At 48.5% G+C, this 12,792-nt stretch overlaps 1 protein-coding gene across 8 annotated transcripts in view; it reads right to left on the reverse strand.

The window, feature by feature from the left end:
• ACACA (acetyl-CoA carboxylase alpha) overlaps window positions 1–12,792 on the reverse strand; it is a 113,710-nt gene that overhangs the window by 22,093 nt on the left and 78,825 nt on the right. For all 8 annotated transcript variants that reach the window (XM_064678088.1, XM_064678084.1, XM_064678087.1 and 5 more), the window contains 2 exons: window positions 1,848–1,991; window positions 1,025–1,145 (listed from right to left, as the gene is read on the reverse strand). In XM_064678088.1, the coding sequence (XP_064534158.1) occupies window positions 1,025–1,145; window positions 1,848–1,991 (265 nt within the window). The remainder of the gene's footprint in view (window positions 1–1,024; window positions 1,146–1,847; window positions 1,992–12,792) is intronic.

The raw sequence follows: 12,792 nt of genomic DNA on the forward strand, positions 1-12,792 counted from the left end.
CCCCAAAAAACCCCAAATGCCTCCCAGCTTCACCCCTGGGCACACAGCTCCCGAGGAACTTTTTAATCTGAACAAGCACCTCTGCTTCTGCAAACCCAAGTCCAAAACCAATTAAAAAGTGGAGATCCAAGCACGGTAACCTCTGCTGACTTAAACAGGATGGAGAGTGTTTTATCAAGACCAAACTTGTAATTACTGTGTTCTACATTCCTTGCCTCTGTGGCCCCACTGTAAAATGTGACCATCCATTTCAAAATTATCTCTTTATCGCAAGCCCAAAGCTGATCGTTTAGATTCTGGCCTCGTGTCGGGCGTCAGTTTGAAGAATATCACGGCAATATCTCCTCTAATAAATGGCTTTAACTTTTCACCTAGGAGATATCTGCTTTAACTTATCACAGGGAATCATCTGCTTTCCCTAACGCTTCCACTAAATTAAAATCTGAAGTCACTCGATTTGGGAGCCGGCGTTAGCGGCGCTCAGACAGCTGGATGAATTACTTGAGAGATGATGAAAAAATATTATCCAAAACCAGAAAACTTAGTTTATCACAAATCTCATTTTAGCCCCCCAAACTCATTAATAACAGCAGGAGTAATGGTCACCCAGTTTGCAGCTTGCACCTACACAGGCTGCAACAACCCCAACGGGGGTTCTGTGGTTTGCAGTGGTGCCAATACAATAATTCCCCAAGATCTGCAGGAATACTGGGATTCCTTCACCATACAGACCCTTTGTGAATGGACTTTCCTCTAAATCATAACGAAATCTACAAAAGTAACTATTCTAAGTAACTACGTAACCTATAAAACTAATAATTGCAGGTGCCCTCGGGCACTCAGAACTTACATCCTATTTTTAGATATTTCAGAAAAATATTTATAAAATTATATTCAAATTGTTTAGAAGGAATTATTTCGTAAACTCTGAAATATATTTGGATTGCAGACATAAAGCCTTGCCAACAAGTATTGAAACCAAGGTGTGTTCACTGCATGTCCTGGCCACCACAGAGGGACGTACTCGGGTTGGGGCGCCCAGCCAGCATCCAGCGAGGGTCATAGGGAGCCTTGGTGGGCACAAAGTCAATGGTTCTGTCTATAGGATCCTTGGCTTTGAGGATAGGCACAGGGCTGTGTATATTCTAAGGGAAAAAGAAAAATATTGAAGGCAGTGATTCTCCCAAAACCAAACCCCAGCTCCAAAGGACGTGCTCGCATTTCTCTTTCCCCCCCTGCACACCCCTGAGACTGACGGGACCCCAGAGCCTTGCCAGAGCCTGAAGAGACTTCCACAGTGCTCCAGCCTCTCTCAAACCCCACCTTTGGCCTCCTCTGGCACACATTGTGCTTAATTTGCTCTTGAACTTGTGGCATATCCAGACAAGTGAGGGGCTGTAATTTAATCTCTGGAAGGTGACCAGGGCTCCTGCCTCCTTCCATGCCCTCTTTCCTGCAGGAAGGTCACCTGTGTGTTCACATTGCTCCCTTCCTGGCTGCAGAGCAGCTCACACATATACATCAGCTCTGCAAATTGCTGCCTCAGAGGGGATTTTTGGAGTCATTTCAGCCAGAGACAACCTACTGCTGGCAGAAGGTCCTGTGGGCAGCAGCCAGGAGGCTGATGTGAAGATACCCAAGGCAGTTCTAGGCTGCCCCATATTCCTGCAGCATTTTAAGACAAACACTATTTTATTTACTTAATTCCATAATGCCCAACAGCCTCAACCACCATTTTGTTGGACATAAAAACACAGAAAAAAAACCCAGACAGAGAGAGAGCACCCGGCCCCCAAACCCTGCAAACAGGTAGTGGCACCTTGGACCTCTGCAGGGCCAGGAATTACCTTTGGCATGTAGGAAAGCCACTGCAGGATGGTGTAGACTCCTTCAAAGTCATCACAGACCGTGTCATGTGTCACCCCGTTGTTGTGCATGATCTGGATCCCGCCCAGCTGGTTGTTGGAGGTGTAAACTTCCCGTCCAAGCACCTTGGGAAAGGAAAACGGGAAAACCATCAGGGATGGGGTTGTGACGAGGAGGTGTTGGCTAAGGAGAGACACACAAACCCATCCCTGCAGCACCTCATGATCACTTGGGCACGAAAAGGATGGAGCAAACTACTCCCAAGAGACCTTCCCATGCCCCTTCTGCAAGTAAGAGCTTATGGACACTGATCCCAAGTGATCAGAATGGACAGTGATCCCCAGGAAACAGAGGGAAGGGTTACATTGGATATTGGGAAGACATTCTTCCCTGTGAGGGTGGTGAGGGCCTGGCACAGGTTGCCCAGAGAAGCTGTGGCTGCCTCAGCCCTGTAAGTGTCCAAGGCCAGGTTGGAGCAACCTGATCTGGAGGAAGGTGGCCCTGCCCATGGCAGGGGGGTTGAAATTAGGATTCCTTCCAACCCAAACCATACTGGGATTCTACAATCCCCAAGGGGAATGATACAAGTGGGGAAGCTGAGGCAGGGAGCAGTTTTACCCCTTGCCCTTCCCCAGGCAGCAACAGAGCCAATACATGTCTTAGACCAGCTCAGCTCACTAATTCCAAATTGCTCCAAGACAACTGGTAGGGTGGTTTTTTGAGGGAAAAAAACCCAGACTGGTACAGCACAGACAAAGCCCCAGCAGCTCCTTCGAGAGGCTGGACAGAACAAGGCTGTGGCTTCTCATTCTCTTGCACGGCTCCATCTCCAATCTGAGCCCGGGCACCGCGGCTCTTTTCTCATTCTCCTGCTGTCTCTTCCCATTTGCCCTCTCCCTGACTGATACACTGATCTCTCGGTCACTCGGCTTTCTGCTCCACTGACTCCATATTACTAATAACACCTCTGCCACGGCCAGTTTACCTCATGAAGGCAGGAGCACATCATTACAAAATAAACTCATAACTTTGACATTCTAGCAAATACACGCCGTTTGTTATTTTTATGGGTTGAGTCTTTCTAACAGACAGAGGACATTACACACCTGCTTCATTTGGATCTTAAAAAACCCCTCAAACACACGCAAACAGCCCGGCCTCCCCCACCAAACACCCAGCACTGCTCATTTTGGAGAGAGAAGAGCAGGCAGATGTCACTCAAGGTTTATGTAGAGAATAAACCGAGGCACAGAAGTTACACAACTAGTCCCAAAAATTTAGAGTAAAATGTAAGCACAGTGGTTTAGCTCAGGGATGTTCCCGGGTCTCCCTTCTGAGCTGAAACATCTTCATCTTCCTCTAACAAAATCAGTGCCACGCAAAGCCATGGTAGAAAAGACAGCAGCATAGATTTAGGTTCAAGGATAAGAAAAGCCCAAGCCTCCAGATGCCAGGCACAAGCCTAGCTAAATGCTTTCCACAGAGGAAAATAAAAATAAAGAGGGTTTAAACTCCCCCTCTCTGAACTAATGCAAACGTATGCACATGCAAAATGGGCCTCTGCTACTGCTTATCTGGAGACACTGCAGACAGCTCAGGTTTAGCACTGCTGACAGGCAATGAAACAGCCTAATATACCGCCTGCTCTGGCCCTTAAATCCCTTTTTGGAGATCAAGATAAATATGCAGCTCCTTCTCCCGAGTGCTGCAGCCATTCCAGAGGAGTGCAGGGCTGTGCACGTGCAGTCCCCTGCACGCCCAGCCAGGGCTGTGTTTACCTGGCAGGGCTGGCAGCAGAGACAGCAGGGCCCCAGCCCCAGGGGAAGGTGGTACTGAGGAGTGTCTGGGACATGGATGTGCACAGGTGAGCCCCAGGCAGGTGCTCAGAAGGAGCAGGGAAGGGGAGCACAGGGGAGCTCCAAATCAGCCCCCGACCTCAGCACAGAACGAGCTGCTCCACCCCCAGGGCAGGCACCAGGCACTCAGGGGGGTCAAGAGGATCACAGAACCCCAGAATGGTCTGGGTAGGAAAGGACTTTAAAGCTCATCTCATTCCAGTTCCCTGGTCATGGGCAGGAACTATCCCAGGTTGCTCCAAGCCCTGTCCAACCTGGCCTTGGACACTTCCAGGGATCCAGGGGCAGCCACAGCTTCTCTGGGCAACCTGTGCCAGGGCCTCCCCACCCTCACAGGGAAGAATTTCTTCCTAATAACCCATCTAACCCTGCCCTCTGGCAGTGGGAAGCCATCCCCCTTGTCCTGGCACTCCAGGCTCCTGCAGAAAGGCAGCCCAGAGACAGTGAGACTGGGCCTGGGAACACGAGGGCGACCGCTCGTCCCTCGGCTCTGCCACCCCCACTCCCACCTCACAGGGCTCCATTGCTAAAGGCTGACAAGTAATTCAATCTCCAATTAACAATCTTGAACAGTGCAATGCATATTGCTGTGCTAACATTTCCACAAGAAAATAACCAAGGGTACAAGGGAAGGTGCTGGAGAAGTCCTGAGCTGAGGCTCCTGAAGACAGAACTTCCAAGAGCAAAAGAGCAGCCTTTCCAGCCTCCAAAATATGGTCCTCAACGGGTTTATAGGCATGCCATGTGCATATGAACAATTTTCTAGCACTCCAAACCATCCTGACCAGCTGCTTTCTCCTTTGAGAACCTGAGCTGCTGGTGAGTTGGGACATTCCCTGCAAAGCTGGGCTGGCCGAGGGCCGGGTTGGCTCATCTGTTTCATCCAAGATGAAGGATCTAAAAAAATGACAGCAGAGGGCTTGAATGGGAATCATTATGCAACATAAGTGCTGTTATTATTCCGAGCATATCATGTGTTTATATCAAATATAAGTGCCAGATTTTTATCCGAATAATTTCAATAATTGCAATTCCCATCCCACAATTTATATCATCTGCCAGAAACCCGAAGCAGAAGAGGCACATGCACATCCTATAAATAGCCTATTTTTCATAAACAGGCAGAAATGATGGGAATGAATGTCTCATCAGAAAAAAAATGCAGGAACACAATGTAGGAACTTCAAACCTGGCTGCTATTATGTGCAGTCAAGCCTCGCCAGATCTCAGTGCTCATTTCCAGCACTCGGCTCTTCCCCCACACGGATCGTGTCGTTAGAGGGGAAAACAGCAGGAACAAGAGGAGAGCCAAGCTGAGGTGGGATGCTCCAGCATAAACCCCTTCCCCAGCCCAGCCTCTCTGCAAGGCAGTGGGAGCACAGACAGCTCCTCTCTGCCTGGAGACACAGGGCCCTTCCTGCATCCCTAATCCAGGAATCCGTGCAGTCCCCGCACTTTTAATTTACGAGCGTTCGGTGGGGGACCCTTCTGACTGGGGAACAGATTGGCTCGGTCTAATGCTTGGAGATTATTAAAGTCAGAGCTATACTCCACTATCAAGTCTACAGATCTTTTATTTAGAAGATATGGTGCTCTAAATGCACAAAGAGCTCCCTGTCACCTTCACATTAAAGCCCCTAGTGCCTGGTAAATGGAATTATATAGCTGTCATCTCCTTTCCCCAAAGTTTTAAGAGTACAATGGGCTCATTTTTTCCCACTCCATCCCAGCTTCAGAACTAAGAGACCTACTTTGTATTGATTTAGAGTCTCGGAAATAAATAAACCTGCTTCACCAATGTGATTCACAAGAAATTCATGATACACTATTGCATGATATATTTCAAGCTGTGGCTCCAGCTCTTTTTTCCTTTTGGTGAGTGATGGGGGAGGTGGGAGGTGGGGGGAGCTGACAGCCTGATGGTTATTGGGGATGGCTTCTGACTGCAAATCCAGAGGCAGGTCCTGCTGGTGGAGTCTTTCCCTGCTTCAATTCGGTGAGATCAGAGGGGGAAGGGCAAAAAGCAATTGCACTTCACGTCGGAGGGAGCAGGGGAAGAGGCATCCAGGTGGACATGGAATTGCAGCTCCTTTCTGCACACTCCTGCCTGGAGATGCCAAGGCTCCTCACAGATACAGAGGGAGCAGGGCTCCACAGCTGGTCACAGACAGGACAAACACTCTGTTTGCAGCTGGCAGCACCACCCGTTAGTGGTGGGAAGGTTTGAGCGTCTCGTGCTAATTGATGAGGATTTTGGAGAAAATCAAATATTGCAATCTCGAGATCTGAACTAGTATAAGGCAGGCTCCAGATGGTTTGCTTCTGACCTCTGAAATATTTGTTGCAGCTACTAGAAACAGAAAATTAATTCGGGAAGAAAAGTCAGCTGGGAAATAAAAACCAAACGACTTTTCATTGGACCCAAAAAATTCCAAACGAGAAATCCACCCAAACTGATACTTTTTTTCCTGAAGAGTTCCAGTTTCAGTGAACTGGTATTTTCAAATGAAAAATGCCTTGTCAAACCCCTCCTGCCCCACTCTCCTCTCCTGGTGTAGGGAGACGGCGTGTTTTGCTCAAGGTCACTCCATCAGTCAGTGGTAAATCAAAAGGGCTCAATATACTTTGCAAACTAAAATTACAGCCCCCATCCTACATGGTGCAAACACCCATAAATTCCACTTGTCTCAGTCAGGGGTTCCCTAATCTAGACATGAACCCCATAAACAATATTAATGGTTGTCTCCAACTTGGAGATCTTGGTCATTCCCTTGGTCACCTTGTGGACCCCAAATGACCCCTGTTATTCAGAGACCCCCAGGGGACAGGCTGCAGTGCAGGGACCACTTTCACCAGGATAGTGGAACTCTGTTCACTTTTCAGTGCGGGTTTAGGCTTAATTGTGAGAAATGTGACAATTCTCCAGTGCTGCTCCTATAGTTCCCATCATATGTCCAGAATTCCAGGTAATTTCTCCACATCCACTCTAGAAAAAACTCCCAGGCAGGTCACCCCAGTATCCTCCTGGTGATACCCCAAGAGGGGTGGTCAGGACCAGTTATTCTGGGATATGTTTGAAAAGTTCAGCTCCAATGGAACATTAGGGAACAGTTAATGCTCCAGTAATAACACACCCTGAAGGATCACCAGGATCTGGGATACAGTCTTGGTTGCAGTAAATATATAGAGAGAGGGTTTAGAATACACAGGAGTTTACCTGGGAAGAGATTTGGACAGGCAGAATATAGGCCAGGATGCTCAACTCCTCCCTAGCAGGAATAAATATACACACAGCCCCCCCTCCACACAGATAAACTGATGGAGACCTGTATTAAAAACGATAGAAGGAGGGAGAATAAAAAAAGTCAACAGAAATCTATTAGACTTTCTTCCCTAAGCAAACACCAAGGGACTGATAATGCCATGCCTGGAACGTAAATTGTCTCTAATGGGAACAATACACAAATATCACCACTTAAAGAAAGGCAATTAAAAAGAAAAGGTAGAAATGGAGGGTGGTGGTTGTTTGTTTGTCTGAAGTCCAGGCATCCATCCTGCTCACATCCATTGCTCTACACAGAGCAAGGACCTTTGTGTCACCAGGAGTGCCCCCAGCCAGACTCCCCAGCAACTAAAGCCTCTCACTGGCAGGAAAAGAAATGAATTCTGCTCTCCTCCTGTTGCCAAATATTGCTGAACTGAGACTGATCCAGCCTGGGAGAACTGGGGGTTTGGCTGAGAGTATTGGGATTGTTCAGCCTGGAGAAGAGAAGCTTCAGGGTGACCTCACTGTGGCCTTCCAGTGCCTGAAGAAGCCTTCCTGCTTCTCCCCACCAGAGCCAAGAGTGGGATAACCTTGGGGAGCTCCATGAGAGGAGCAGACCGAGGGCTGAGGCTGTTGAGTGCCAGTTTGTGGGTGACATTTCCTACCCCTCTTTGATCAGCATTCTCCAGCACCCTGCACCCATAAGTATCTCCCTAATAGTCTTGCTGTGCCACTACAGAAAGATTCATATCATGCATTAATAATTATAATGGTTCTTTGAATGACAGGGCTGGCACTTGCTGTTCTAACTCACATGATTGCTCTCACATGATTGCTTTGATCTAATCCCAAGACTGGAGTCATCTTGAGCAGATATTGAACTATCCCTGCCTTGAATCTCAGAAAAAAGAGAGCTTTCCACAGTACAAACCCCAAACAGCATCAGTCTCACAGGGGTTTTATTTATTTTTCCAGATTGTGAAATTCAAGGGTAAATATTAGTGCTGACAATCACTCACACAGCCTGGCTGAGCCTCCAGCTCCTCACCGAGGTCCTCTGGGAGCCTCAGACCTGCCCAGACACCTCTCACCCAAGCAGCCTGTTCCTCCCAAGCCCTGATCTGTTGTCTCACCCTGTTACAGAAGTCTCAGAGCATTCAAGTTCTGCAGCTGCTCCACCAGCTCATCCACTGCTCCTCCTCCTGCCATGGGATGCTCCCACAGCTCACTGCAATCCCACCCCATAACCACACTGATGAAACCAGAGCAGCTGTGCCTGACCCATCCCTGCAAGTGCCCAAGGCCAGGTTGGACAGGGCTTGGAGCAACCTGGGCTAGTGGAAGGTGTCCCTGCCCATGGCAGGGGGTGGAAAGAGATGAGTTTTAAGGTCCTTTCCAACCCAAACCATTCTATAAGATTTTATGATTCCACGATAAATCTTCCCAACCAGCTGACCCCAGTTCTGCTTTGAGAGTCAGGACTGAATTTAAAATACAAAGGATATTCTCTTCTGGCCTCACCCAAAGGGATTTTGGGGTTTTAAATGCAGATTGTCAAAACCATCTTGCAGCAATTATGGTCTGTTGTATCAACAAGCCCTCGGGGACCATCCATCCTCAGGTGACTCAGGTGACATGGGATGGCCCCCGACACATTAATGTCTCACCAGGCACCAGCAGGGGCTGCAGCCATGGAAGATGGGCTCGGGAAAGGTCACTGGACAAGTGCTGGGACCAGGCTGAGGAGATTCTTACATATTTAATATTAGCAGGTCACTGAGTTTGCACTGATCAGTTCATCCCACAGACACCCTTCTGTTCCTCAGAAATGTTTTCTCCCCCTAAAAATAACCCCAATTCACAGTGCCAGAAACAGTGCATTGCTAATCTGGAGAACTGGTTCCTGAGCTATTCCAGGTCCAGAACAGGTTATACAAGCAGACATATCACTAAATTAATATCATTCTGAAGGGAAAAACTACCACAGGAAGAAATCCTGAGGATGGGGTTACCCAAAGCACACCACTGCTGACAGGTATTTTCCAACTGATGAGCTCAAAGCACATTGCAAACACAGCTCAACTGAGGTTTCAAGACCAAGCAGGGAACTTTTATGGCTTTTTGACCCATCCAAGTCAAAAATGTCACCTCATGACCAAGAAGACCATTGGCTACAGGCTGGGAAATGAAGCCCAAAGTACTGAACTAAGGTTTCATATGGCTCATGTTTTAGTGGTTTCTGACCCCTCATCTCCACTGCCTCTTTCCCTGCATGGACACAGACTCCTGGCAGGTGGGATTTGCCCAGCTCACCCTTGGATGTTCTGGATAAACCAGTGGGAGCCACAGAGCTAGCACAGGGTGAGGGCCTGATGCATCCTTCAGGCAAGTCAAAACTGGAGAGTTTTGGGGAAAATAAAAGCTGAACAGGAGAGGAAGGAGAGAGAACAGTCTGCTGGTGAGAATTCCCATCACCTCCAGAAGGGATGACCACTTTAGACATCCTCTTGTGCAGTGAGTGTGTGGGACAGCTCTTCATCACCACTCACAAAATGAACTGCTTGACATTCCAGGCTAAACATCTACATAACAAACTACTGTGTACCCAGCTTAGAGCAGTTCCTGAAACCCTCTGCTAAACCTGGCTTCCCTTAGGAAAAGCCTAGAACATGGATCTGCAGGGAAAATGTGACTGAAAGCCACTATTTGTTTCCATTAACACAACAGCTCAAAGATGGGATTTCTTTTAAACACAAAAGACAAGGAGGAGCAAACTGATTAAAAATAGGTCAGCAACAGACTCAGGAACATCCCTGGGAGGACTCAAATGGATCGTAGCCCTGGAAGCCTGAACCACATAAGCCATGCAGGAATTGGGAGTGCTGGGCTCTTTGGTCTTACTTCCCTGGAAAGGAAAACCCATGGAAATGAAGGTGTTTGTGCAGGGCACAGCACGTCATGTATGAAATCACCCCGTGCTCACGTTGTGACGAGGGAAGGGAGTTGAGGGAGGAGGAGGAGGAAGGTTTTGGGGCTGGAAAAAGAGGGAGGTAGGGGAAGTTAAAAAAAAAAAAAATAAAAAAAATCTCTGCCTCAGCAAAAGTTTTCATTAAAATTTTAGACAAATGATCTCTGTGTCCTTCTCCCATGCTGCCTGGGGCTCCATGCTATTTCTATGCAAATAACAACCTCGTGGTTTATATCTTATTATTTCCACCGGAGCTGCGGCGACATGACCCGAGACGTGTGTGAGGTAGACAGCGACAGAGAGAGAGGGAGAGAAAAGAGAGGGAAGGGAGGGAGGGAGATGGAGTGGCTGCTCGCTGAAGTGTGAAAAAATATTGTCAGGAGTGAGCAGCAAGAACAAAAAAAAAAAAAAAAAAAAAAACAACCAAAAAAAAAAATTGCAGGGATAACGTGTTTATTTCAGCCCCTCTCCCCATGTGAACCAGCATCTTTTAAAATTCATTGGGCATCAGGCGATCATGCACAATCCATCTGCTTTCACTTTATCATTTGCATTTCATGCCTCCTGGCTTTTGATGTGCTGATACTTTGATGCAGTCAGGAGACGCGCATTATCATTATTTCAATTTTCAGGGGGGTCAGCGGGCTCGGCACAGGCGCGTAACACGCTCACCGAGAGGAATGAAATGTCATTTCCACCTCTCCACCCCCTGCTGAAATGCAACGGGGAGACAAAAGGGGTTCGGCTCCGACAGGGCCCCCCCCGCGCGGGGCACGGTCCCCACCGGCACAGCACACCTGGCCCCAGGTCCCGCCCGCGCCGGGAACAAAGACAGCTCAATCAGGGCAGGGGGAAACCCTGCTCAGCTCCCTGCAGATTCTTGTCACCCCTGACAGGCTGGAGAATCCTCAAACCTGCCCGCGATCAGGTGTCTCCCTGGGATGTCCCTCTGACACCGGTGCAGGAACAGCCGGCACGTGAGTCCATCCCCCAGAACCAAACATCAACCTCGGCTCAAAATGATGCTGACCTTGAGCTCATCATCTAAGTTAGAGGTCACCCTCTGGCTTTGGCAGCTGGACCTTTCCCTCTACACCTAAACCCTCAGGCTGGTTCAACATAATGACAATGAACAAGACCAGCAATGGCTCTGCTGGTGCAGAGTGTTCATCACTGTCCCCCCTCTGCTCCCCGTGTACATTAGAAAGAACCCAGCACTTCAAAGGGAAAAGAAATTAAACAACTTCCCAGAAAGCCCTGTCTGCTCTCTGAGAGCCCAACTGTCTCCATTTTTGTGCTGCACATTCTCCTCTGGCAGAGAGGAGACATTTTGAAGATGCGTGTGCAGCCACGAGACTACAAGTAAGCTTTGTCCAGCATCCCCTGGGAAGACAGCATTTGAACACCAGCAATGGAAAAATTGTCCCAAATCTCTAATTGGGAAGAGCTAAAGGTGGCAGTTTCCACTTATTTATCTTTGTTCCAGCCACGATCTCTCCTCAGGAAGATCACAAGAACCAGCAGACCCATCACACACACACAGGAGTGAGTGGGGATTCCCAGGCTCCCCCTGTCCAAGGTTAGGTAAACATTGTTGGGTCTTGCTGGGAAAGCTGGATAGGATGCAATAGGTTCCTCCTACACCTTTAGGAAGGTAGAGGTTCAGAGCTGACATAAACAAATACATCTTTCCAACAGAGCAGGGAGGAGGGAAAAGGACACGAGGGATTAGTCAGGCCATTGAAATTCCTGGGATGGGATAAATCACCCCCAGAAAGCACCTCCTCCTGATTATGCCTGCTGATAGATGTCAGGTGCTTAATTTAGTCTATATCCTTAATTTTAAGTGCCTAAAATTTAGTGAGGTTCATCTAGTCCTAGGAAAACAAGCATTGCCTCCATGGGTAGGGAGTGCAGTTAAACCTGGAAAGAGGAGGAGACCAAACAGCCTGGCCCTGCCATCTGGGAAACTCTGCAGGGCCCCAAGCCCCAGCAAGTGACAGCTGGAACCAGGCAACTTACTGCACTTCAGCAAGCACTAAACTGACTCAATTCCTTTTTAAATGCTGGATCTTCAAATGCCTCTTTTCCTCCCATTGATGCAGGTGTGTGTGATGTGTGTAAGAGATCTAACTGAGGGTAGTGCAGCCTAGAGTTGATAGGATCAATGCTTCATTTTCTGCAGAGCCCCCTTTATTCAGGGGAATAATTCAACGAGAGCCTATTTTCCTTTTATCTCCCATTGTCAGGCAGGCACTCCTGGAAACACAGCTTGCCATGGAGCACAACCACCCCAGGTGCTGAGAGTGCCTGAGAACAAAGCTGCTCGATGGGGAAGGGCACTCACACCACACAGCCTCAACTCCAGGGAAACAAAGCCCTCAGGGAGAGGGATGGGAGCAGAGTGGGCTGGGAGCCGTGTCTGCACCAGACAAGGGGCTGGAGGCTGTGGGATTAATGGGCTTGGGGCAGCAAGGGAGAAAATCCACCTCTGGAGTGGAAAAAAAAAAGAGCCACTTTAGCAGTGAACCTGTTAAGTTTTCTTTATAACAGTCCCAGTTATTCCTCCTGCCCCCACGGCCGAGATTTCCAGCAGGAAAATCACCATCCACACACTGCTCAGGCTTCAGTGCTCCCCAGAATTAGCACAGTGCTGTGGATGGCTGGAAGTTCAGGTGATTCTGGCCCACATATTTGGAAACATGGACTTCCAGACACTGGGAACAGCCCTGTTGCCTCTCTCACAGCACTCCCTGAGAAAGAGATGCTGCTGCCCAGGCTCTGGGCTCCTCCACTCCTGTCATTTAACCTGTGCATACAACCTCTGTGAAAAGCTG

The sequence above is a fragment of the Pseudopipra pipra genome, chromosome 21 (genome assembly GCF_036250125.1).
Source record: "Pseudopipra pipra isolate bDixPip1 chromosome 21, bDixPip1.hap1, whole genome shotgun sequence".
NCBI lineage: Eukaryota > Metazoa > Chordata > Aves > Passeriformes > Pipridae > Pseudopipra > Pseudopipra pipra.